General features: G+C 37.5%; 1 protein-coding gene across 2 annotated transcripts in view; it reads left to right on the top strand.

The window, feature by feature from the left end:
* CWF19L2 (CWF19-like 2, cell cycle control (S. pombe)) overlaps window positions 1-27190 on the top strand; it is a 74112-nt gene that overhangs the window by 31728 nt on the left and 15194 nt on the right. For both annotated transcript variants that reach the window (XM_014965778.1, XM_014965779.1), the window contains exons 11-12: window positions 18798-18923; window positions 20190-20327. In XM_014965778.1, the coding sequence (XP_014821264.1) occupies window positions 18798-18923; window positions 20190-20327 (264 nt within the window). The remainder of the gene's footprint in view (window positions 1-18797; window positions 18924-20189; window positions 20328-27190) is intronic.

Genomic DNA, 27190 nt, shown 5'->3' on the forward strand with positions numbered 1-27190 from the left:
GGGGGGGGGAAGTAACTTTTCAGCAGTATTGAAGTATTTCTTTTATGCACTACCAGCCCTCTGTGTTGCTTGTCTAACATTTGATTTATTTTCAACTGCTAGCATTCCATGTGTCCACAGTGCAGAAAAGATGAAAATTTATTAGTTGAGCTGTTCTTAAATTGTTTGTGGGTTTTGAGTAGCTTTATAAATGGAATTCTTGTGCCTGAATTGACATATGAATTTTTCAAGATAATTTGTGTGGTTGAAGAGCTCAGTTTTTATATATATTCCTCTTGAAGGCATGAGTGGCTATTATCTTTCTTTATTGTTACCTCAGGAAAAATACTAGAGGATATATTGGTTCATATTCGGGGATATTGGTTCATTGAAGTTGTTTGATACTTTTCCCATGGTTTTTATTGCCTACATCACTTCCCATGTCATCTTTAATATTTAATTTCACAATTGCACTTTTTCCTACTTCTTTCATGTGGTAATTTATGTGATAAAATATCTATTCTATCAATAAATAAATTAAAAATATAAATATATATATAAAATACACACATATGGAACCTAAATAGAGGATAAGGTTTTTTTTAATAGCCTCTGAACTGGTATGATATTATGTTTTTCTAGTTAGTTATGCTAGGAGAGCATTGCTATTTTTAGGCTTAATGCATGAATATGCAGTTAAGAAGATATGAGTTTTCTTCTCTACATTAAGTAGAAGGACTGTGAGAGGACACCACAGCGTATCAGGCTGCTTTAAGTTGGGAAAGCTCCTCAGTAACAAGGCTTTGTGAAACAGAATAGCAGACTAGACAGGAAGATAATTGGAGGCAAAAGGTAGATTTACTAAGATTTCTTCTCTTCACACCTCCAAGTATGCCAATATCTATATCCTTAAGTCCATCATAGATAATTTTCTGTATTAGTAACGTTAAATAAGCATTTTGACCCTAATTTTTCCAGTTTGGAACATGAAATTAGATGAGAACACCATTTTAAGCAATCTAGGCACTGAACAAGCCTGATTTACAGCACATTGGATTAGATACTGTCATGGAGCAGAGACTCTATGGGTGTGTGTCTGTTGTAAATGGAAAGTCTGTAATTAAAAGCACCAAGTGCAGAATGCACAGGTGTCTCCACTGGTTTTGTGTGCTCAGCTCCAGTGAGAGAGACGTGGACCTGTCTGCATCCTGGAAGTCCATAGGGGGAAGTTACCTGTGTGGTGTGTCTGGTGCTCACCGTGTAGATGGCTCAGGTGGGGTAGAGCCCCTCTCTTTTCACTGCGGGTTACCTTAACTGTGTAGTCCAACATATTTTAGGTAGGATTACACTTAAATCCCTTGAGGATTGTATAGAAATGATGTCTGGCTCTTAATTGCTGAGCTGCAAATTCTTGGAGGCATCCTTTCTTTTTGTACTGTTCATTAGGCATTCACTTCTGGCTGCTGCTGGAGAAGGCTTGTTGGGCTTTGGTTTGATCTGGTATCGCTGCTTTTATATTTTAATCTACACATAGAATTATTCTTTATGATGATTCTAAATAATTTATGATACCCATAATTTGTGTGCTTTGCCTCTTTGGTTCTTTTTGTTCAGATTTTTTCCCCTATTTTTTATCATATTTCTGTTAATATGGTCCCTGCAGAAGAGCTGGAGTCAAATCTTGCTAAATGAAAACCAGTTTGCTTTTGAGTTGCTACAGACTGACCTAATTGGGTTTGTGTTTTTTAATCAGGAAATATATTGACATGATGCAAAATTAGGTAACTTTAGACTCTGTTCATGGTGGTGGATGTATGAAGTGTAAGCGTATGCATCTTTTAAAATGGTTTTCAGTTCCAAACTAAATATGGCCTGTAAGAAAAAGCCTTCTCAATGCTAAGCCTGTTACTGTGTTCCATAGCACTTAATCAGCATGCAGGAAACAGAAAGTGGTCTCTGCTGAGCAGTTGCTAGAGACAGTTCTTAATAATGATGAATTGTGTTTAAAATACAAAATCAATACAAAATTGAGTGAAAGGTAAAAGATGGTACTTTAAGCAAAATAACATGGTAGAGGATATACAATCATTGAGTATTTAAGAGAAGAGAGTGAAGATCTGAAAAAGTAGAAACTAATAACAGGCTTTTCTGCCACACATTTGAGAAATTGTAAGGAAAGAATGAATGATTTCAGCACAGCAAATCTTCGTTTGAATAACTGAATTTTCTATGAAAGTCCATCAGCCTTCAGTCTAGTATGATTCATTTATTAAAGTATGAGCAGTGAAATAGTGATTGTGATAGATATATATATATACACACACATAAAATATAAAAACATATATATAAAATCCTCAAGATAGCAAAAAAACTCAGAAAAAAATCTCTTAGAGTTTTTCTAATGAAGGGTATGTAGTGCTTCTGTGAAGCCTTTTGGGTATGAAAGATACCTGTACAACAGTAGTCTTCAATTTTGGCAGGCACTGTATTTCACTTTACAGTAGGCATTTGACTGACATAATGCTGCTTTAAAGGAGAAAACTTTTTCCAGGCTACCTGTTGGCTCTGTAAGCATAACACTGCAGTCATTGCTTGTGCGTCTCGGGTGGAGAAGGTTTATAGTGCAAGGAGAAGTTAATTTAGCAAGTTTTATGGCATAAGTAGGGCTTGTCTTTTAGTGAAAACTGTCCTAATATCAAGACTTTAATGTACTTCAAATGACTTTGCTTTTTTTATTTGATTATTCTTCTTGAATAAGAATTACATTTCCAACATGTCTTACAAACTGCATCTGAGCACAAATTTTGGTGTATTGAAGGTGTGACGTTTGATTTGGATCCCTGAGGTGTGTTAGAGTCCAGACTAAGAGAGAATTCTGGGGAACCTAGCTCAGTATATATGATTTTTCTTTTCTTCTTTTCGAAGAATTTACATATTTTTTCAGAAAGGAAACTGAATACAGCAGCTTGGGTTATACCTCATATCCTATTAAGGATAAATACCATTCATGGCATACTATTATGTATAGTTCTGCATTCAGAGAGACAGGGTGGAACCTGCTGGATCTTTATCTAGAGAAATTATTTGCAGCACAGTTATTATCCTGAGACAAGTAAACTATATGACATTAGGAACAGCTGAAAGGAATTGGTTATGGAACAAATGTGGAATAATACTCCATTGGTTCCACTAACAATAATAGGGAAAATGAAAATGTTTCTTTATTTTTCATGTTTTCAAGATTGGACCTCTCAAAAAGAGCTTAAAAATGACAGCGATTCCTTTAAAAAAAGGCTAGTTATCTAAAAGTAGTCTGTGTGTGTGTTTGTGTATATGTGCGTCTACAGGTAAAATTTAGACAATCATTAATACTTTGGAATAGGAAGTGAAAGAAAGAAAAAAAATAATCCGTGCTTCTGATTTGCTTGGGTTTTTTTTCTTAAAAAAACCACACCCAAATCACCCTGAAAATTAACATCCTAAATTGTAGGTGTGCCAGCATGTTTAACTATGTTTGGGAATTGAGACTATAAACACAGATCTTTTTCTGCATTAAAAATATTTGGTTGTCAAAATTACCTGTAATATGTTTTAGTAACACACGGTTGAGTGGCCTTTCATTGTGACATATCCAACGCAGAGCTTAAACACAGTGGTAGTAACGCTTATTAAAGAATCATTTAAAAATTATTTAAAATAGCTTCTTAGAAAAATACGGCTGAGATACTGGTACTAAAACTAGTATGCTGGTGATTAATGATCCTTGTTGAATGCACAATATAATTCTGATTTCATTTGGAACTTCAGATGGTGGGGAGGTACAGCAGAAGATGGCTCTTGGCCTGTTGACTCTCAAATGTTTTCGACTCATCATAATTTCTAATTCCTGCTGTTTCATCACACTTGAATCTTGTCTGCAGGGTGGCTGTGTCAGTCTTTCTTCAGCAAAAGTTTTGTGTTTTCTGTTCAAAGAGTGGCCAGGTTAGAGGCCACTCAACTGCTCTGTCCCTGCCCCTCTCAGCTGGTCAGGGGAGAGAAAAAATACTGAAAGGCTCGTGAGTCGAGATAAGGACAGGGAGATCAGTCAGTGATTACTGTCACAGGCAAAACAGACTTGACTTTGGAAAATTAGTTTAATTTATTGCCAATCAACAGAGGAGGATAATGAGAAATAACAATTAAATCTTGAAACACCTTCCCCCCCCGCCCCCCCTTCCTCCCAGGCTCAACTTCACTCCCAATTTTCTCTGCCTTCTTCCCCCAAGCGGTGCAGGGGGATGGGGAATGGAGGTTGTGGTCAGTTCATCACACGTTGTCTCTGCTGATCTTTCCTCTTTGTGGGGTGGACTCCTCACACTCTTCTCCTGGTCCAGAGTGGGGGTCTCTCCCTTGGGAGACAGTTCTCCACAAATTTCTCCAATGCGGGTGCTTTTCATGGGCTGCACTGCTTCATGAACTACTCCAGCGTGGGTCCTTTCCATGGGGTGTAGTCCTTCAGGAGTAAAGTGCTCCAGCATGGGTCCCCCCACGGGGTCACGAGTCTTCCCAGCAAACCTGCTCTAGCATGCAGCATGGGCTTCTCTCTCCATGGGTCCACAGATCCTGCCAGGAGCTTGCTTCGGCATGGGCTTGCCACAGGGTCACAGCCTCTTGTGGGTGTCCACCTGCTCTGGCATGGGTCCTCCACAGACTGCAGGTGGATATCTGCTCCACCATGGACCTCCATGGGCTGCAGGGGAATCTCTGCTCAAGTGCCTGGAGCACCTCCTCCCCCTCCTTCTTCACTGACTTTGGTTTCTACACAGTTATTTCTCTCAATCCTCTCTCCTGGTTGCTGTTGTTGCAGGTTGGGGGTTTATTTTTCCCCTTCTGTTATCCCAGAGGTGCTACCACCTTTGCTGATGGGCTCAGCCTTGGCCAGCAGTGAGCTGGCTGGCTGTATGGGACATGGGCGAAGCTTCTAGCAGCTTCTTACAGAAACCACCCCTGTAGCCCCCCCCGGCTATCAAAACCTTGCCACGCTAACCCAATACACTCCAACTGGAACAAGGAGTAATAGAGTGGGCCTACTTTTGCAAAACAGCTTTAATATCATTAGTGCATGTATTAAAAAAAAATAAAATAGGTATTTACAATATCTGTTGAGTTCATTTCCTGACCACGCTTGTCGATGTCAGTAAGAGATGATTACACAATTATTTATAAGACAAAAATGTATTAAGACAAACTGACTGAACTTCCTGAATGTAATTTATAGGAAATTGGTTTTCACAATTAAAAAGTACTGGAGAAATGGTATCAGCAACTAAATAATATAAAATACCTTCTGGTTTCAGTATGTGTAACAGATATAACAGGGCAGAGCGGATAAAACTTCATTAAGAGTTCGAACTGATAATACAAGACATCTGGAGTTTGCTTTCACACTGGAAGCAAAAGTCCATTCTAAGTGGTGTGCAGTGCTTGTAGATGATGGGGCCAGTTTTTCTGGCTTTGTTTTCCTTCTAACACAAAGTAGAATTTCCGCATATTTGTACTGCTGTGTCTATCCTGTTGCAATGTTTGCTCAGAGTGAATTCTGTTTTTCTTAACAAATTTGATACCCCAACACCAAGTAAAAACATAAGCAAAAACATTCCTGGAGAGCCTTTCTGATGCAGCAGATCCCATTTGAAATTGAAAGGTAGAACCTCACTGATGCTTCTTTTGGTATTCACACAGCCTAAGTAAATGCATGGTATTACACCATTTTGGATTTCAAATAATTTACATGTAAAACCAATTATAAAAGCGTGACCCATGATTTAACAATGTATTTTGTACGTGTAAGCCATGAAGCACAACTGTTGTGTTCGAGATGAGGTTTTGAAAGGAGAATTTGATCATAGAATGACTGTTGGGACCACCTGGTCTTTAGTATAATCACAGGTTAGGTCTCATTAGCCATTGCTACCAACATAAAGCAGAAACATTTTATAGAAATAGGCTGTTTAAGAGGAGCATTAAACTCTGCACCCATCCTTTGAAGAGGAATTAAGGCATTTGGCGTTTGGCCAGCACATCTGGATAACGAGGTACTTTCAGCTAGCAGCAGGGTTTGCATATTTGTGGATGTGGGATTTTTGCAGAGGTTCTTCATGGTCACTGTGCTAAGGGCTGTGGAGTGTGGGGCTCTCTGCCCATGTCTGGGACGGATGCACCACTACCCGTGTCAGTATTCACTTTCTCATTCTGTTCTGCCTGTGAGCCCCGAGGAATTGCTTCTGGGTAAGGTGTTACAGGCTCATGGCTTTTTCAAGTCTTTGGCTTTCTTCTGATGTCTCCCAAAGTAAAAGCAGTGATAATGGCTTGAGGGTATGGATATACATGGATAAAGGATGTGGAGTTGAATCTTCATTCTGCGGCATCTAATTGTCCATATTATTCCTCCACCCTTTGTTTCATTTTTTTTTTAAGACATTTTTCTACATATACTCCTTTTAATAATAATTTTTCAGATTGGACTATGTCTATTTCTAATAAAAATTCATTATTAATCTCCCTCACTCATATATGCCTGAATTACTGTCTTTTGGTTGGGTTAATCTGTTGCTTTCAGTTTGTAAAATTACCTTTTCTGATAATACAGTCTCTGAAAATATCTCATATACCAGAGCTAGGGTAAATCTCTTTTCTAAATAGTGAATATTGAGGCCTGAACACTTCTGAAACTTCTTGACGTATTTTTACTCTGCTTCTTTATTTACTTGTTACTAAATTGTTACTTTTCTTAAGTAAATGCTATTTTTATTTATATATACTGAACTTCTGCGTATCACCTTCTCAGTTGTGTATGACATTTCTGTCTTTGATAAGATGAAACAGGAATTTGTGGACTTAAGAACCAGTCGGTTGCAATACTGTTTTTTTTTTCTTTTTTGTAGTCTGAGTGTGTATGTTTTGTATCAGATGTTCTTGCTATAGAAACAAACCATCTAGTAATTAAATTTTGTAAAATTTAATGACTACTGCTAACCTACTGCTAACCGCTCTTTGATGGTATAGTTAAGTGAGTAATGATTTCAAAGTATAGCTAACAGTTTAAAATGTCAAACTGCATCTTTAGGCCTTTTTTCCAAAAGTTATATTTGCAAAGTTATGTGGCTTCCTGACATCCAATATTATTGTTACATTAGACTTAATCACTTTAGTTTTCCCCATTTCTCGGCACATCACTGGACACATTGCAAGCTGCTGAAGTTACACATTACTACTTCCTTAATCCCACAGGCTGGTAGTACGACTCGTACTGAACTTGATTTGAGGTGTGTCCGTTCTACTTATGAGATATTATCTGATGGCCCTATCTCAGACATGCTCGAAGAAAATAAGTAGTGAATATTTGAATGCAGCGATGATTGGAGGCATTCAGTATAAAAGAGGAGAGGTTAAGAAGGTCAGGTTGCTTATTCTGAGTAATAAAGAGTTTAGCTAAAACGCCCGTCTTTGTAATATGAGAACAAAGAATTGTTGCATTAAAAGGGCAACTGATTTTATATCAATAAGACAAAATTAAGTTATTTACATAACATGTTACTAACCTGTGTCACTCACTGGCTTGGGGAAAGAAAGCATAGAGACCAAACAATTAGTAGTTATCTAAGTACCTAATCCTTTTCTAATAATTAATGTTTTCACTTATAAGTAGGAGCTATGGTTTGGGGCTTTATTTATTTTTTATTTTTTTAGTCTCACACTTTATACATAAACCTAGCACTACCCAATGAAGATCCTCTTATGTAGGCTAGTTCTTTTCTGTGTTACAGCCTGCATTAGGTTTTCTAAGGCTTCTCCTCACTGTTAAGCACGAGGTCCTGATCATAGCAAACCAACTTTCTGATCTTATAAAACCTTTTTTTTTTTTTTTAATTCCCATTTCTATATTAGGTTAATACCTTTTGAATTTCACTGAATTTCACTAAATTTTTAGAGTTGGACCATAGAGATCATCTAGTCCAACTCCCCTGTTGAAGTTGTAATAGAGATGCTTATTACTACGTTTACTGACTTTTTCTTGAAATACTAAATTTTTAACCTTGGTGGAGGCTTGCTCTTGCTTCTGTTCCTCATGATGCTATTTTTTTAATCTTACTTTTTTTCTGCTATAAGAAACCGAAATCAAAGATACAAGTTTTACACACAGTGGACTGCTGTTACAGACTTCTGACCATTTCAGTTTCATCTTGCTGGGAGATCCATGCTTGGTCACGCTACCTAAGGATTTTATAAGCATTACCTCAAAGTTGACTGTTCCATTATGCACAACAAGTGGCAGAGCCTGAAGGATAGATAGCTTAGATGCTTTGAAACCTGTGTTATGTGGGGACTCCAGGTAGTGACTACAGTGACTCCTCGGTGATGAGACTTGCCCTTACAAATAGCCAGCACTGAAGGAGGCAGATGCTCCTTCTAAACTGGGTTTACTCATCCTTCCAATAACTGTGGTGGTTGTGTATGAACGCAACCTGAGGACCTAACAAGGCTGATTGAAATGGGAGAGGAAAGAGTCATGGATCATGGCAGAGAACAGGAGACAGTGGATGGAAGAAATAGCTGTGTCCAGCATGCTGAGAAGTGCTAGATCTCTTTTAGACGCTTATTTGATATTTTAAGGACTTTTCCAATCGAGGAATAAGACAATATTCAAATCATTTCCATTGGCCATAGGCTGTAAGAGAAAGGATGCTTATTCCAGCATCTCATTTGTTCATAAATAGGTTGTAGAGGTTTGTTCCTTGCTGAGGACTGTTGCTGAGCATTGTTATTGCTTCATTACACTGTGCTTGTACCACTTTAGTGTAGCTCTTGGTAAACATTTGCAGACAGCTCTCAGCCACGCAGCATGCAGCTTTTTGTTGGCTCAGTAATTAAAAAAAAGTGTTTGTTTTTCCTAGCTCTAGTTGCTCCCTGTCCCTCAACATGCTGACTCTTAGAATATATTTTATTCTCTTTAGCTATTAACATTGGAAAGCACCTCCAATTGAGTAGATCCCATTCAGATGCTTGGCCTGTTACTCCCTTTGTTCAGCTACTCCAGTGTCTGTTCCTCAAATTAAGCTGTGCACCTGGTGGCAGAGCTTTTCCATTTCATTCTGCTGGATTATGGAACAGACATCATCTCTGGGGAGTTGAAAAATGTTTTTTAGAACTGCATTTTATCTATTTATGTATTTTATTTAAAGCATTTATCTTTCAAACCCAGACTTGTCTGCTTTGTTCTGTTCAGTTGGGTGTTAATCGCTGTACAACGGTTTGTATATTTGGTGAGAACAACTGCGTACTTTGCATATTTAATTGGCCTGAAGTAAAAATTCATGTTCATTAATTAATGGCAACAAACAATTCCCCTCTCATTCTGTAAATACACAGTATCTTTGTTTGCTACAGACTATAAATTACATTGTGTAGCAGTCATCACAAGATTCAGGGATGGTAACTGAGCCTCTTCTCTGGTTTCAATTTTAACATTTAATGATATATATCATATTTAAAGTACTTTAATATACGTATTTTAAAACTATGCTTTACTTCTAATTATATAAAGATAATATTTATCTGATTATAATTATTAATCAATAATTACTATAGTACTGTCACTGACATTTTTGCTTATAATATAGCTTAACATGCTTAATATTTAATAATATTTATTTGATAAGAGAAGTCATTAATTCAGAAACTTGAGAGGTTTAAAGTAAGCTATGTAATGCCATGCCACTCCATGAAGAAATAATACACTCTTTAGATATTAAAAGCAAGTTAAAACAGAAGCAAAAAGTCAGACTCAGGTGAATCGCTACCTAAAATACAAAAAGATAATTATTACCTTTTTTATGAAAGATGGTAACAGTTCCTGGGCCCATTTTTAAGGTCTCCTGGATGATTTCACTGTTTGTTAGTAGGAAGGAAAGTAGTTACTCCATTCTTGTGCTATGCTGAATGACAAATGTCATATAGTCGTATACAGTGTCAGTAGACAGTGTCAAACTCCTGGTAAGTTTGCATCTTTCTTGAAGCCTAATACCCCAAATAAGGTGTGAGGCATCTGAAGTCTTGCATGAGGAAAAAGGGAGGTATTCCCACACAAGTCAGCTTATATCTGGCGTACATCTCGTGTATATATTCCAGTATAATGCTTGTTTATTTCCAAAAAATGTAAGTTTACTTGGTTTGTGAACCATTCTGCATCTCCAAGATCAGAGCATTCACCAGGAGAAAAAAAATCATATTTAGAGAGCACCACTTCTAAAAGAGCAGCTTAATAGCATCTTAGTGTTTGGTGGCAGCTACTGAGTTTTATATCATGCTAAAATAACCAAATGTTCCAGTGATATGTTCAATTGTGAATTGTTTATTGCTAGAATAAATAGGCAACTTTGAAGGACTTAATGGGATGACAATTATTGGGAAGCTGAGAAAGTGACTTTTGAGGCAGAACTAGAGCACACTGTACTGTTTTAAACAGTAAAAAGGTGGGTAAGAAGCAGATCCTATTTATGTAAATGATCATTAAACATGGAAATAAACCATTGATATTGGTATCAAACATGATACTTTTACTTAAAAACATTCCAGAAGCTTGTCCAAAATCATAGTTAAAAGTCTGAAGTTATAATTTATGGGCAGATTTAGTAATTTTTCTTCTCTTAGTCTGTAAAAGGCTTTTTGCCAACAAAAATGGGATTTGAGGTGTTTGATTACTGTATTGTATTTTTGTTTGATCTTCAGCCAGATGTTTTCAGTTTGGTAACAGCCTACCGGGTTTGTAATATTTGAAGTGTGACAGTTGGCCCTCCTGAGGATGGAAACTTAGTGAAGAATTATCAAATGCGTCAGAAGAAATGAGGAACATTTGAGTGGGCACAGAGGCAGCTCTATTTTACTAAGTTTCCGCCCCCACCCCAACTCATTCTGTGGTTCAGATCTGGAAGATACCCTTCCACTGCCTGTATATTAGTGTGTTGGCATGCAGAAACGAGAAGAAGAAAAAAAGTGCAATTGTTGTTAGGATGTAACATTTTGGGGCTTGTCTTCAAAGGCACACAAAGTCTGTTTGTCTCACATGTAGAATACCTTGTGAATTCTATTCATTTGGGAAAAATAATAGGCTGCTCAACAATGGCATCCTTTTTGAAATGTCTATTTTAAACATTTTAGTCAAGACACTTAAATCTGGGGATGGAGGTTTTAAATGGAATTAGATGCTTGTAAGTTCACATGAGAGTCTGATTTTGACTATTCTGTGTGGTTGCTGAACCAAGCAGTATTGCTGCTGTAACGTTTATGGTTTTTAGTGATTTGTCTTTTTGAAAAGTTGTGTATACTACAATGAGGTGAAAATGTAGAGACCAGGAAAGATGCAGCCACTCCTATGGAAGATTTCCATCCCTTTTCTTGTCTCAGCAACACAAAGATACAGGGAATGAGGAACCCGATTCACCTGAAGCTTTTTGGAGACTCCATAGGGGCAGCAGGCCCCTTCACAGTTTTCAGTGAATAATCTAACAAGTAACCACTTCTGAAGCGTCCTGTTAATGTGAAATCCCGTCAGACACGTCCTTCCACTCATTCAGCTCTTGTTACTTGCTGCCCCTTCTGCGTGTTGATTTGACTGGTCCTCCTGGGAGAGCTACCATACCCCTGCTTAGCCACATGGCCTTGGTAGGTTTGGAACAAACCTCTACAGAGGTCTGTTTCATTTCAGTTAGCAATGCTCTGGATTTTTGAGTTTTCATTGCAACATCTGCAGTTATGTCTTCAGCTTCCAGACTTGTAGAGTTATCCAAGTCTTTACAGAGCTAGGGCATTTGTCATGTCTCCTATTGGTGACACCAACATGGTCTCTGGTGGTGTTAACTTTGTCTTTACTTTCCCTATCTTATGTATAAATTTTTAAAATTATTCTGTGATCCTTTCTACATTTTTGTACTTCTCTTTTTATGATTTCCCTCTATGTTAATATCTTGTGTTAAGTCTAAAATATTTATCCTCTGAGTGTATCTCTTTTCCACCATTTCAAACAAAATTTTCTGCTTGTTTCAATCAGATGTTGCAGATGGGTGAGTTTCTTGTTGTCACGTGAAGTACTCTTTAGGAAACTTTTCATCCCCCTCATTCTGGTCTTTAAAACTTTGCTTTTTCTTTGACTTTTCCCTTCCCCAGCTCCTTCAACTATGAAAAATTGTTTCTATTCTCTGTCACAGTACTGAGCCTTGCTAAGTCATAGGTAGTTTAAGCATTACACTTTTCACAAATGTCTATGTGTTTTGTGTTGGGTTTTTTTACATGCATAAAAAAATGACCAGTGCCCTAACAAATTGCACTGGTTACCTCTTTGTTATTATATCCAGAGTACTTCATTTGCATTTATATCCCATTTAAGTGTGGATAATTATATCCCATTTAAGCAGCATCTTGCTGCTTTTCCCTCATGTTGTATTCTTTCTCCACCCTGTTGTCCTTTGTTGTCCTTCGCCCATCTAATGCTGATGGTTTTGTTGTTGTTATGCTTTCAAATAAATAGTGCTTTTAATGCTGTAGCGATAAGTAGGTCTCACACCTGTGTGAACCCCACAGCGATGATATGAAGACAGTGTCCCCCCTGTGGTGGTCTCTTGCTTTAACCATGTTTGACCTTTAGCATATGGCAAGTGTGGGGTGGAGGCACACGGCCTTTTTCTCCTCTTGCAGTGAACCACCTCTTCTCCCCTCCTGATAGAGAGAAAACACCTTATCTTATGAAAATGTAACAGCTGAGGCAAGGTTGAGGCTGATGCTGGAAATAAGTAGTATTGTCTGTTTATTCTCTGAAAATATCTTTATTGTTGTTGGTGCCAGGCCAGTGTTGGATGTCTTGGTTTGCTTTGCAAAATGAGATTTGCCTTTGGAGATACGGAAGAGAGAAGTTTGTCTTACCTAGACAGCTTTTTGGTCCATAACTTCTACCTTTGTGTGACTTCTCTTGGAAAAATATGATTAAGCCATTGAAGCTAGCATACTTCAATCTCTACAGAATTTTCAGACTTTATTGAGGTTTCTGGGACAAGCTTTCATTAGGCAAGGATGGCAGATGTAAAGCAGACATTGGTTGTTTGGTAGAAAATAGATTCAAATTGAGATTAATAAAGTTGTTTATAGGATTTGACAAAGGCTGTCCTACTATCACCAGATTTAGTGACGTCCCCATTATTTGCTCTAATTTAATCAACTGACTTACCTAAACATTTTTGTAGTGTAATCAAGATGCTTTCAGGGTTTTTAATTAATTTTTTTATTATTATTATTAATATTTTCAGAAAGTTGCATTTTTTTTTTTCTGGTGAAGAGTTTCTACCTTTCTATTTTTAGATGTGTATGTACATGTATATGTGTATATATACACATAGCTCTTTATTTAAGTCTGAGAGGACCCCTGTGAAGTGGGAATGTACTATTGTCCATGTTATTGTCCATGTCTGGAGGGAACTGAGCCGACCTGGCTCTTGATAGGATGTCCATCATCTGCACGGCCATCCGTCAGCTCAAAAGGTAGTAACTTCCATTGCAAATGAGAAGGTAGTTGGTGGGAGCAGATGAAGATATGGGAAAACCGAGGGCTGGATGCATAAATGGAGTGATAATGGAACAGCACCAGCACTTCCGTGCTTTACTTTTAGGGAGCTGGCAACAACAGTCTAAGCTGCAAATGTAAATACCTAGAAAGGGAGTTTGTAGTAGCTGAAGTGTAATGAAGTATTTAAGCAGTCACTTGGGAAATCAACATATTCGTTCTGCTCCCTGGTATTTTGTATGAAGGACTGGAATCCATGGGAGAGCCTTCATCACTGAGCTGTGTGATAATGCTCCATTTTCATATACGCTGGTAAATTCTGTCTGGCTTAATGAGTCCTCCATGTCAGTTCTTCACTCCTGCTGCACAGGTATCCCAGGTCTCCGTCTCCTCTCTCAGTGGGCAGAGAAGTCATGGGAGAGAGATTTGTAATTTTCCTGAGCTGCATTGAATTTAGACCTCCCTCCCAAGTGAATAATTTTCCTCCAGAATATTTTTATAAAAGGATATATTTTTCTGAATGAAATCTGTGCCCACAGCCCATTATAATGATATCAAGAGTGTAAACTAAGCCAACCAGGGATAAAACTTAGGGATAAGAAGCTTAGTCCATGCTATAGTCCAGTTGGGTTTGGATATGGAATAGATGTTAAGCCATCCATCTCTGTCAAAATGGGAGCAGTTTTGGGAACGCTGAGAGGCGTAACTTGATATGACTCTAGAACTCTACTGATAAAAACTTAGGTTCCTGTAAGTTCTTAAATGCTGAAGGGCAGACTAGGAGTTTGAGGATTACACTTTTCTGTCCAAACTAAGATGACCTCAATTGTAGGTAATTCCTTGAGACAAGTGTTCACTTGTGGTCTTACAGTTCTGATGATTCCCAATATAATAAGGATTTACACTATCTGGGAAAAAGTTCCTATTTAACAAAGAAACTGCAGGTACTCCTCTGTGTTCATACAAGTGATAGTGATTTTATGATTGATTCACTTGTCACTGGCTGACAAATTGAACTGAAACCAGGCAATTGGCAGCTTGCTTCTTGGGTTCTGATAAGGAAAAGTCAACATTACCAGTAGTTTTCATGTAACCTTCTCTATCCGTGTCTAATGGTAAGGACCACTCTGTCAACTAGATTGTTTCTGATAGCCAGCATTTAATGTGTTCACAGCTGTTCTGTTTTTCCTCTCTGTAAAATAATTTCAGAAGGACTGACAGTCATAGCTAGTAGGGGTTTTTGTTGGTGTTTTTTTCTTTTCTCTCCTTCAATGGAAATAGATTAAGAGCATCATGCAGAATGGACATGCACTGGTTTTGGCAGCATCCCTGTGTAGGTTGTGACATGGATCAGTAGTGATTTGCCTTTCAAGTATGAAATGAACGTTTAAAAAAACTCAAACAAACCGGAGGACTAATTTGGGCTCCTCTAGTCTTCTGTTATTTGGGTCCTGGGACGTGGTGCTTTGTAAACTCCAATATTGCAAAAAAAAAACCCAGAAAGTGTTCAAAATACTGATAGAGATAAAAAAAAAAAAAGATGCTGTTTGTCTTTAGTTTCCTATTGGTCTTTATTCAGGTTAAATAAAAGATGTATGTCAAACAAAGGATTCAGTTGACTGATTGCACTATTTCTACATCAGGTAGCTCCTGTTTAGAAGTTTGGAACTCTTACACTGGTTAGGATAAGCATATTAAAGAAAAAAGAAAATACACAATCATCTTTTTTTTGGCTCATAGGTCATTAAAAGGTATCAATGCTTTGTCAGGTAATAGTAATTGTAAAATAGCTGGTAAGATGTGCCTCTAACGCTGTTTGTCTCGTTAAAGAGAACAGCTTAGAACCCGTTGACTGCAATAATAACAGTAAGCAAACTGGTTTTTCCTAAAAATGAAGGATTTCTTACTGATATCTGCTGATTCCAAGGAAAGCAAAGGCAATGTGGAGACTTGCAAAGTTTTACATCCATTGTAAGTAACCAGTTGTATTATGTTCTATATAAAGAACAAAGAAAGTCTGATTAAAGACTGTTTTGTATCTGCAACAATTTAAATATTAAAATATAGAGTAGAAAATTACTGAAAAACTTCTAGCTGACAATACAAAAGGTGTTAATCTGAAAATACATTTACAAGATTCTGTTTAGTTTTATGGAGGGGGGAAATGATAACTTTCGATACACATTTTTTTAGTGTTTGACAAAACTATTATTTCACTCAATCATGTTTCAAGGCTATGTACTTATATCATTAAAAAAATAGGAGTTATTTCAGAAATTTTTTCTACTGTATTTTGTCTAGAGCTAGAGCAGTCTGGGGAGAATGAACGCTTTAAGCTTGTTTCAGTTGCCCATTTCCCTCTGTAATCTTACTAGTTTATGGAATCTTTTGAAAATTACTTTTTTGCAATTCTTCTAAATTGGTGTAATAAATTACATGTGCATGATAAAGGGTAGCATTTTGGCCTCTAGAATTCTCATTACTTTGTACAATCTATGAGAGGGAAAACGCAGCTAAGGATGTGATTAGCTGGCTCACAAATTTATTTTTTGATGTGCTGTCAACCAAGGATCCCAAGTCTTTTTTCTACAGAGATGCCCTCTAGTCTGTCTTCAGCCTTTCCCAATGCATGTGTTTGTCCCCAGGTGCAAACCTTAGCATTTGTTTGAGGTTCCTGTCAGCCTACTCTTTCAGGTTGTTGAGCACCCTCTGAATGGCACCCCTGCCCTCATCCTACCTGCTTGGTGTCTCCACAAATTTGTTTACTGAGAGCGCATTCTGTTCCATTGTCCAAGGTGTTGAAGTTAAGTTGTGCTGATAGAGCTCAGCCCCTGAGGAATGGCATCTGTAACAATGTGCTAGTTACGCTATGGAGAGTGCTCGTTAGACTTGGAAGTATTGACAACTACTCTTTCAGCCTCATAATCGGGACAGTTTCCCACCCATCTTGCAGTCTACACATCCCTCCAATTTGACAACAAAAATAGTATGAGACTGCGTTGAAAACCTGGCAAACTTCAAGGTAAGCAGCCTCCCCCGGTACTTCCCTTGTGCACGGAATCAGTCATCTCACTGCAGAGGACACATCAGGTGTGATTTGCCATTTCCAAATCCATGTTGCCTGTTCCCAGTTATATTGCTGCTGTTCTCGTGCTGGGAAGGGACTTACCTGAGGACTTGTTCGGTAATCTTTTTGGGACTGAGGTGAGGGTGGTCATACTGTTGTTTCCCAGTTGTTTCTTCTTCATCTTTTTGAAGGTGACTGTAAACATATGCCTTTTTCCAGGAGCATCCAGCAATCACCACTATTCTTCAGATGTAATAGCGGGAGAGACCTTTCATCCAGCATAACATATGCATCCCGTCTAGATCCATAAGCTAGCAAGTTTCCAGTTTGCTTAAGTGGCCCTTAAGTTTGTCCTCCTTTTCTCCAAACTCTGCCGTTAGGCATTGGGGCCCAAGAAGCCCGAGAGCAGACCTTGCTGGTAAAGACTGGCAAGACATTGAGTGTCTTAGCCTCTTTCATATCCTTTGTCACTAGGTCTTTCCTCTCTTTCAGCAGTGGATCTGTGTTGTCCTTGTTTGCAGAAGGATATCCAGTATGCTCCTAAAATCCCTTCTTTTTGTTCTTTGCATCTCTTGCTGGTTTCAGCTTCAGCTGATTCTACCCCTGCATGCCTAGAAGGTGCTTCTGTGGTTCTCCTGGGTAACTTGTCTCAGGTTCCACCTTCTGTAAGATTCCTTTTTGATTTTGAGCTTCGTTAGAAGTTCCCCATTTAGCCAAATAGCAAATCAAATGGACCCTTCTTATCCTCTGTAGAGATTGTCCTTGAAGATCAATGAGCTGCCTTGGGCACCTTTGTCATTCATAACCATCTTTCATGAGATCCAGCCAAGCAGATCCCTGAATAAGCTGAAGTCCATTTTCACAGAATCACAGAATGATATGGGGTTGGAGGGGACCTCTGGAGATCATCTAGTCCAGCCCTGCCAGAGCAGGTCCACCTAGAGCAGGTTGCACAGGAACTTGTTCAGGTGGGTTTTGAAGATCTCCAGAGACGGAGACTCCACCACCTCTCTGGGCAGCCTGTTCCAGTGCTCTGCCACTCTCAAAGTGAAGAAGTTCCTCCTCGTGTTTAGATGGAGCTTCTTACATTCAAGTTTGTGCCTCTCACCTCACATCTCCAGCACCTCCACAGCTTGGTTTAGTCTGCTTTAGATGATACCTTTCTCATGATTCCCAACTTTCTTGTGGTATGTAGAAGCAGTAATTAAGCACAAGTGTAGTACTGAATGTGCTTGCCATACAAAGGCAAGTAACTTATTTGGCATATATCAGGTAAAAGCTTGGGTTTCTTTCCATATATTTCAACACACAAACAGATGATTTAAATGCTGTCCTTTTTGCCTCAGTCTATAATTTTGTTACACCTAAATAATCATTGTCTTCTTCACTATAGAGATACATGAGTTGAGCTGTTTGTATCTCCTATTCTGCTTATCCTATTACACCTAAATAATCATTGTACATCTACTCATCTGTTTCTTCTTCACTATAGAGATACATGAGTTAAGCTGTTTGTATCTCCTATTCTGCTTATCCTAGAGTCAAGATTAAAAAATGTTCAGTATTACATTGTGATAAAAGTGATATGTACTGGTGGGAGGTGCAGTGTAGGAAACAAAAAGTCTGATATAATGGAATGTGTTGAAAATCAGTATCTAATGTTTTGGCTAGGTTTTAGCTAAGTTTTAAAAGGAAAAAATAAAAAAAATAAAAACCCCAGTATTCCCAGTCCACAAAAAAAACCAGAAGTGGTAACATGCTGCAGCTTTTCAGATGGTTTTCAGGAATATGCCATTTTAATGGTGATGGTGTATATTAATTCAGTATTACCTTTTTAAATCTTCAGAAGCATTGTATTTTTTCTGGGATGAAGTGTTATGAGAAAGAACCAAGAATATAAATTTGATTCTTCTTGGAAAGGATTTGTTGACTCTGCTCTTAATTAGCTGAATATATTTTTATTATTCTGTTCTTTTTGAATATGGAAAAGAATACCTTGTATAAAGTAATACTGTATGCTTTGAATTATAATGATCACACAAAATGTAAAAAATTTGTTACTTGCTCTTTAGGATTTAAAACTTTTATTTAGCGTGGATTAGGTGTTTCTTTTGGTTTTATCTGTATCATCTGTTTTAAAATATATTTTAAAACCTGACACAGGCTTCAAGCCATCAAGAAGATGAACAAGTGGTCCTTGTCAGAACAGATCAAAGTGGAAGGGCATGGCCTGTGACCACACCAACTGAACCACAGGAACCAAAAGGAGGACGGAGAAAGCGACAGACAGTAAGTTTTAAAAATGTGCATATTGAAGTGTAATTCTGAAATGATCTTGTAGTTTTATGATGCCGTAATTAATATGAGTGTCTTATCAGAATGTCAATAGGTAGTTAAAAAGTTCCTTTCAGAAGATGATTGTAATTAAGCGTTGGAGTACATATTTATTAAGCATATATTAAGTTTATTTTCAGACTCTGTTTCCCTAGGGATCACTTTAGGGCTTGTTTAAATGCACATTCAAGGAAAAGTAAGTTTTTCAAGTTATCATAGTCTCTTAGCCAATTAGTTTATTTTACATAAAGTTATATAAATAATGAAGATTAGCAGAGGTGAATATTTCCAAAATAAGAAAGATTTTCCTGAGATACTCAAGTCTCAGGGGCTTATTTTCCTTTGCTTTTCTCCTGATCAAAAATACTGACACTGCTGATAATAAAAATTATGACAATATCTTTGTAAAAAAGTATTTTGGGGAAAAGTGAGAAACTTGGAGGCTGGAACAGTGTTTTATTTTTAGGATATTTGCATGCAACAGTAAATAAATTAATATTTTGATCTTCTTGGGAGAAGAGATGACAATACCTCGTATTTCTAGCAAATATTTTCTTGATAAGTAGGACAGATCAGTTTGTGACACTGCTGTGGAGGAGTGAAAGGAACAAGAGGGTGAGGAATTGCTTGTCATCCTCCTGTTGTTTCCATTTTGGAAAATTCCATCTTGTTTTATGTTAATGGCCATTGCCTATGCTCCTTCAGGATTTAGTCTAGTCCTGCCCTAAAGGACAAACTCTGTTCTCTTGGGCACCCTGTCTAAGATGGCAGCATTTCCCAGCAGAGGTACCACATTTATACAGGTTTTCACTAGTGTCTGCGATTGCTGCGTTTCAGTAGTGTCTGTGATGTGGTGGTTCAAAAGCTTCTATAAATAATGAAGATTACTTTTTGGAATATTCCATTTTTGCGAGCTGATTAACTGTTTCAGTGAATTACTCTACATCCTTCCTGAGTGGTAATGTTGTAACTCTGATAGCTTAAGGATATAAAGGATGTAGTGATTGTGGGAGGAGGCTATATTTTTATTTAAACTGATGCAACTGAAGAAAGGAGAAGACGTTCTTTTCCTTAGGTCAAATGAAGCAGCAAGTGCAATCGATTCAGATGTGCTTAGCTTGATTCATAATTCTTTAAACTTGTTGAAATTATTGGGATTTGAATTTTATAGCTGATCTTTCTCATTAGGTTAATACTTATTTTCAATATGTTTGTTTCCAGATCCCTACTCATGTAGATAAAGAAAGAGTAAGGTATTTTCAAGATGATGATAGTATGAACCTGAATGATTTGGTCAAAAATGAGAAGATGAGAACAGCAGAGGATCAAAACTCATTGTTCATGCGTATGGCGTCAAAGGTAAGGTGTCATGTGTATGGCTTTTTAATTTAGCATTTTATTATTAGAAATATGAGGGAGGACATGAGGCCTCAGTGCTGTAGGTGTGTTGCTTTTGGTTGAGAATTCTGATTGTCTTGAATAATAATGAAGTCTGTTGTAAGGTGGTCCTGGTAGATGTTTCCATCAAAATGATGGAAATCTGCATGTGTGTACAAAATGTGATGCATTCAGTTTGTTCATAGAAGTGATTGAGCTGTTCCTCTGCCTGTAGAATTTTGAGGTGCTTTTGAGGTGAACACTTTTAGAGTGTGCTGTACATTAATAGGTTACTCATGCCCAACAAAGCATGTTTTTCACAAATTAGTGATGAATAAAATCAGCATTTTCTCAGTGTTTAGAATGTCTCCTCATCTAGAAGTTACAAAAATCAATGAGATTTGAAGCAAACTACCTGAAATCCAGAACATCCTGATAGAATAATGTGAGAATTTATGCTTGCAGACCACACAGATTTTATACATTATGGTTCTGTGAGTAAGTCCATTTAAGAGCGGCCAGTTCACAGACAGACAGTGCAGTGCAAATAAAATAATAAAGGATATTTTCTGTGCTTGTTACAGAAGCGTTTGACAGAAGTGGTTTCTAATACACAATTAGCACAATTTCCAATATACTGTTTCTCTAGCATGCTTCAAATTTTACTAGGTTACTGCTTCTGTATTCTGTGTACTGCTAAGCAGGTTTTGAAAAAGCTTATTAGCATAGAATTAATTTCATCACAGACAGAATTTGGTTTTTTTCATTTATCTAGAAGGCAGAGAAGATCCTGGGCAGTAGGTTTTGCTTGGGGTTTTTTATTTTTAAAATTCTCCTTCTTCAGGTGATACATGAAAGAATCAGAAAAGCCTGATAGTGCACAGTAGAAAATATTTAATGTGATGCTATAAAACACCTGGCAGGAAATTCTTCTGAAGAGATTATCAGAACTTTAGAAAGCAGTGTGGTTTATGCATCTTCTCGTTCAGCTGCTTCTGGTAGAAGTTCTCTTTCTGTCCCACTGGCATACTTAAAAAAATTATGCCCTTGGGCTCCTGTTAAGTAAACACATCTTGTTGTCAGTGTTTGATTTTCTTCCAAAAAAAACCCCAAACACATAAAGCTTTGCTTCAAAACCAGTGTAATAGTACAAACTATTAACTATAATTAACTAGCATATCTGTCATGCAAACATTTACAACTAAATGAAAATGTATGAATGCAATAAAACTTTGCACTCTGCATCATATGATAATAAGCATAACAAAGAGAAATGGTTGCCATTTTTTGAAGAACCTTACTCATCTTGTATTTTCTTGTGTCCATTAAGTATTTAATTTAGAAGACATCACTTTTGTGAAGAATGGTAGTTGGTGTGTGTGTATGAATGTCTACGTGTGAATTTTCCAAGTTCTTGATGAGTGAGACACAATGCAAGAGCAGCTGTATGAGAGATTCACTCAGCCCAGCATTCTGTGTCCAACAGTGAGTGCTTAGGAGAAAGAGTTTTAAGAACAGGTCACATTTCCAGTGGTGCAGCCTTTATGTATTGCTTGCTGCCCAGAAAGCCAACTGTATCTTGAGCTGCATCAAATGAAGCATTGCCAGCAGGTTGAGGGAGGTGATTCTACCCCTCTACTCTGGTGAGACCCCACCTGGAGTACTGCATCCAGCTCTGGGGCCCCCAGCATAACAAGGACATGAAGGAATGAGTCCAGAGGAGGGACAGAAAAATGATCAGAGGGCTAGAGCACCTCTCCTATGAGGACAGATTGAGAGAGAGTTGGAGTTATTCAGGCTGGAAAAGAGAAGGCTCTGAGGAGACTTCATAGCAGCCTTTCGGTACTTATTGGGAGCTTATAAGAAAGGTGGAGAAAAACTTTTTACCTGTTGCGATAGGACAAGGGGTAATGGCTTTAAACTAAAAGAGGCTAGATTTAGACTAGATAGAAGGAAGAAATTTTTCACAATGAGAGTGGTGAAACACTGGAACAGGTTGCCCAGAGAAGTGGTAGATCCCTGGAAACGTACACTGGCAGGTTGGACAGGGCTCTGAGCAGCCTGCTCTAGTTGAAGATGTCCCTGCTCATTGTAGTAGAGTTGGACTAGATGACCTTTAAAGGTCCCTTCCCACCCAAACTATTCTATGATTCTATAATATATGTAGTTTCCTGGCCTTCAGCAATTTGGAAGTTTTTATGATACCTCGTTACCTGGTATTTCTCTCTGCTTTTGGTTTATAGGTAGTTGTTTTAGTTGGGGATTGGACTGAATATCCCCTGTTACTTCCTTTCTGTGGCTCCTCATCTCCCATTCTATCATCTGTACCTATTGCTAAAAGGTATCAGATGCAATTATTGAATTTGAAGAAAATAGATACCTAAATCCTGTATGTATAATGTTCTTTGTTGGCATTCTTGTGCCTGCAGCCGGTTCCTCAAAGATTTTAGTTATTTGCACTGTAAGGATTTTTGGAACAATGGTGAAATTTGACCCATTTAGGAGTGATGCAGGAATGGCCTGGCTCAATATGTAGCTGTCTTAAAGTAAAGGTTCTGTACAAATGAGGGTGCACCTTGGCAGCTGAACTAATAGTGTTTAACTTCTATAAAGAGGCAGTTATGAAAAAATGTGGAGTCTGTTTAGTGGGAGTTTAAAATGAGTATGTAAAGAGAAAATGCCTGTTATGAGGGACTCTCTAGTACTCAGTGCTAATTGCACAGGCATGCCACTGGTGAAAATATCCTAAGGGAGTGAACATCCACCCCAAACAGGCTAAAAATTTATTTAATTTATTTATTTAAAAAAATAATCCAAGGGTGGGCAAACAGAAAAATGAAGAGCTTCTGGAGGTTAATCAAATCCAGAGCCCAACCATTATTTAAGAAGTACTTGTCGTGTCCAAGTAAGAAGAATGGAAAAGAGTGTGAGCCTAGCAGGCTTAGAAGTAAGCTTTGATAAGAAAGATTGAGAAATCGTCTTGAGGGAATTACTTTAAGTAATTATTTTGAGTTTGCTAAAAGCATAAAACTAGGAGTTAAACTCATTGGAAGCAAGAAGCCTGCAGGAATGTGGTGTTGAAAAAACCTGATCAAGGTATAATTAGAGCATTTAGGAAGGATAAGTGCATGCCAGAAGAACTAATGAGCTATTTGCATTAATATCCTCTATAAATGAGGTTGAAGCGATTCTTTTGCATGAAACATTATTTATAGGGAATAAGTGAAAAACTGTCTCAAGTTAACAGTGTCAGTAGAATGAATTTTAGCTCAAATTTATAGAAATCCATTATTTTCAAAAAGACACTAAAACCGAATGGTCCTCAGTTAGGTGGTCTGAAAGAAGTCAGATGTGAAGTGCTGAACTATCAACTGCTGAGTGGAATCTTTATTCATCCTCAGGAACAGAAGAGGATAAATGGCAATCTTTAAAAAGAAAACAGAGGGCAAGAGTAAATGGTTGTTTTTTATTATAAAAGGCGGTTATCAGTGGGTTCATCAGGAATCTCTTCTTCAATACATACATAAACCATCTAAAGGAAGGGACACTTTATGAACTGAAAAATAACTGAAAATGTGTTATTACATAATTATTCAGGACTGTCAAAAACAGAAGTCATTGTAAATTGTAGAATTTTAAAATACAAAGCTGGGACTTTTCTAACATTGTGAAACTGATTCTTAAGATTTGCTTCATAGAGTTGCTGGAGAGACATACATATTTTAGTGGTGTGAATCATCTGTCCTACTTTGAATGCCATCTGAAAGACATTATGGGTATAAAAGGAATTAAGATACCTAGCTCAGACATAGGAGATAATGCTATACACCTCTCAAATAGGGAGAAAGAGATCCCACCGTAGGTATCAAGGCAATACATTTCAGATAAAAGTCAGGGTTGATGAGTGCAAAATGATAGTAATGGTGAAGCTGAATGAAGCCGTAACCGTGCATGGGCCACAAGAGGCTGGGACTGCTTCATTTGAGTCATTGCGAGTCTGCAAACACTGTCTTGGTGCTGGTGGGATTAAAAAGAGAAACAGAATTTGGGGATTGGGGAAAAGGGAATTTAGGTCCCATTTTAAACATATAAGGCTACTATAATGCACCCGTGGTGCACCCATAGGTTGAATGCTCCCAACCTTGTAAAACATACCCTGTAGCCACAGGTACAGACTGGCAGCCATTTGAAGAAAACCTAAGTCAGCAAAATTTCTTTGGCCTGGGAGCCAAAAGGGCAGGTGGTAGACTAGAACACACCACAAGCATAAAAGTTAAATAGAAAAAAGTATTTTTGTTTCTCATATGTGGTCACAGAGCAGAGTTTAACACGAAGGAGGGTTTTGTTTGGGGATTTTTTTCTTTTTTTTGGTGAAGATGGAAATTGTAGAACTCACACTGTAGAGCATGAGATGTTGTGGAGGCCTTAATCGTGAGTGGGAGGAAAAAAGATAACAGCAACTTTGTGAAGCACAGTTTCATTGGTAAATATTAAATAGTGAGATCTGGGTAGGCTTTTGGCTCAGGATTTCCACAGTGAAATGCTTGAGAGCTGTGAGTGTGTTTTAGAGTACAAAATGAATATGAAGTCTTAGGTTTTCACTACTGATAGCTTTGAGTACCTGGTCTGTAGTTCCTTCTGCCCTTGACTGTTGCAGGAAGTTGTTTTCCCAAATTCATGCTGTTAAGACTTATGTAATCCTTTCAGTTATGTCAATAGATACTTGTGGGTGTATAGAGACTGATTTCTAGAACATTGCCTCAATAGAAATTACCTTCTGTTTGTACCCATAAATTCTAAGGCCTTTTTTTTCTTTTCAGTCACATTTTCGTAAAAGAAAGTGAAGAAGATTAATTTGTGGTGTTCATGCCACCATTTAAATTTTGGCCATAAACTCATTTTATTGAAAAAAATCTCTGCAGCAATCCATAAAATGAATTTAAGCAATGAAAAATACAGAACTATATTTGTAATGCTGACCTTCATGTATGGATTTAGTAAAGAGGTGTTCTGGTATTACAGGTTTGCAAAAAGGGAATTTGCATGTTGCCTTTTCTTGGTTTTAAAGTCTGTAAAATGGAAAATTGCTTCCAGCCTTATCAGTTTTACTTGCTGTGCAAACCTGCCTGTTGCACAGCTTTGCATTTTCATTACCATAAACAAAAATAATAGTCTAGAAACATTTTAAAAGGTAAAGTGAAAAATGCAGAATGTTGCCGCTGCTACTATTATGTAATAAACCTTTTTCTTCTCTTTCTGCACTTGGTGAATCCCTTCTAGCACAGTATTTAATAGACATGATAAAACTCTAACAAAGCTCTGGTTCACTGTTGCTTTTTACATTTACTTAAAAATCTACACATGTGCATGGTTTGCTGTAAAAAAATTAATATGAAAACCCAAGAGAAAATAATTTCAAACACCTTGTTCTGCGTTACGCTACGTTTCAGTTCAATGCACTAAACTTTCTGTGTATATTGTGTAGGCACAAAGTTAAAGCTGTTCCTGCGTATGGAAACAAACCAGCAGTGACAGCTGGATTAGGAGAGAAAACCTGGGAACAGGAGGGACTCTGTACATGGAGCCTGTGTGAAATGACTGCATAAGCATTTGGCCTTCTTCCTGAATTATGTTAAAATTACAAGATAGGTTGCAAATGAAGCCTTGTGCAGGGCAGTCTTTTCTAGGCACTTAAGTTATGGCCAGGGATAGCTAATCACAACTTTAATAGCAAACTTTTGTCTCAGAAGATACTTTGTTTGGCTTACATTTAATTTCATTGTCTTGCATATAAAGTTTTCTTTGTCCTAATAGCTAATTATAGCATGATCTATAGTTTTTCGTTTGAAATAACTCAAGCAAAAAGGAGCGTGGTCCCTAACCATTGAGCAGTTCTCTGCTATTTGTTTATTGCTTGGCTTCTGCTGCTCAAAGGTAGTCCTTGCTCATCAACGTGATTCATAATATTTTCCTGCCAGGAATATGGGCCTTAAAAGCACTCTGTACATTGATATATTAAAATCCTTTGATGCTATGTGTTTAAAATCTTATTTATTTCACTGGGATGATAGGTTTGGGTAATGGCTATATGCTGAATTATATGTTGAACTAAATCTACGAATTCAGGTATCTGTGGTCATAGGGAGATTGGAATTGTAAAAAAATTGACATGATAAAATTGTGCTTTGCTTGGGCTTCAGCAAGTGCTATTTGAGATCAGAAAGTCTGTTTTCTGAGGTGATTTTGTTGTAAACAATGAGTGCTAAACACTGAATAAATTTAAATGTGATGAGATGTATTCATATGTCAGTCAGGTTTATATTCTATAATAATAGGTTATTCTTCCTTATTGCAGCTTCCTAAAATATACGAGTGCAACATTCCACAAATATTAACTGTCATTTAAAGTTGAAGACGTCAGTGTTGCCATGACAATTTAAAACCAAACTGATACGTTTTATACATTCTATAGACTTTTTTTTCCCACAAATTTTCCAAGCAGATGCACTTTTATTAGCTTATATGGAAGTTACTTTAACTATGATTGCGTTAGCGAGAAAACAGGAAAAGCAGAAGTTCAATAGTTGCATACAAAATAGAAAAAGAAAATAATCAGAAAAGTATGAGTACAAAAAAGCTGAAAATAACCCACACTAGAAAGATGCAGGTACATTTTGTCACTGTGCTAATTGTATTTATTGGAATTTCCTGTTTCAACCCCAAATTTCAGAGGAAATTTGGAGACGGAAAAAAGTGTACTTGTGGTGTTATGAAGGAATAATCCCCAATGATTAGGAGTTCTGTCTCTTGAGGTTTCCTTTCAATATCACCATGATACTAAATTT

The sequence above is a fragment of the Calidris pugnax genome, unplaced genomic scaffold, assembly GCF_001431845.1.
Source record: "Calidris pugnax isolate Ruff unplaced genomic scaffold, ASM143184v1 scaffold20, whole genome shotgun sequence".
NCBI classification, from domain to species: domain Eukaryota; kingdom Metazoa; phylum Chordata; class Aves; order Charadriiformes; family Scolopacidae; genus Calidris; species Calidris pugnax.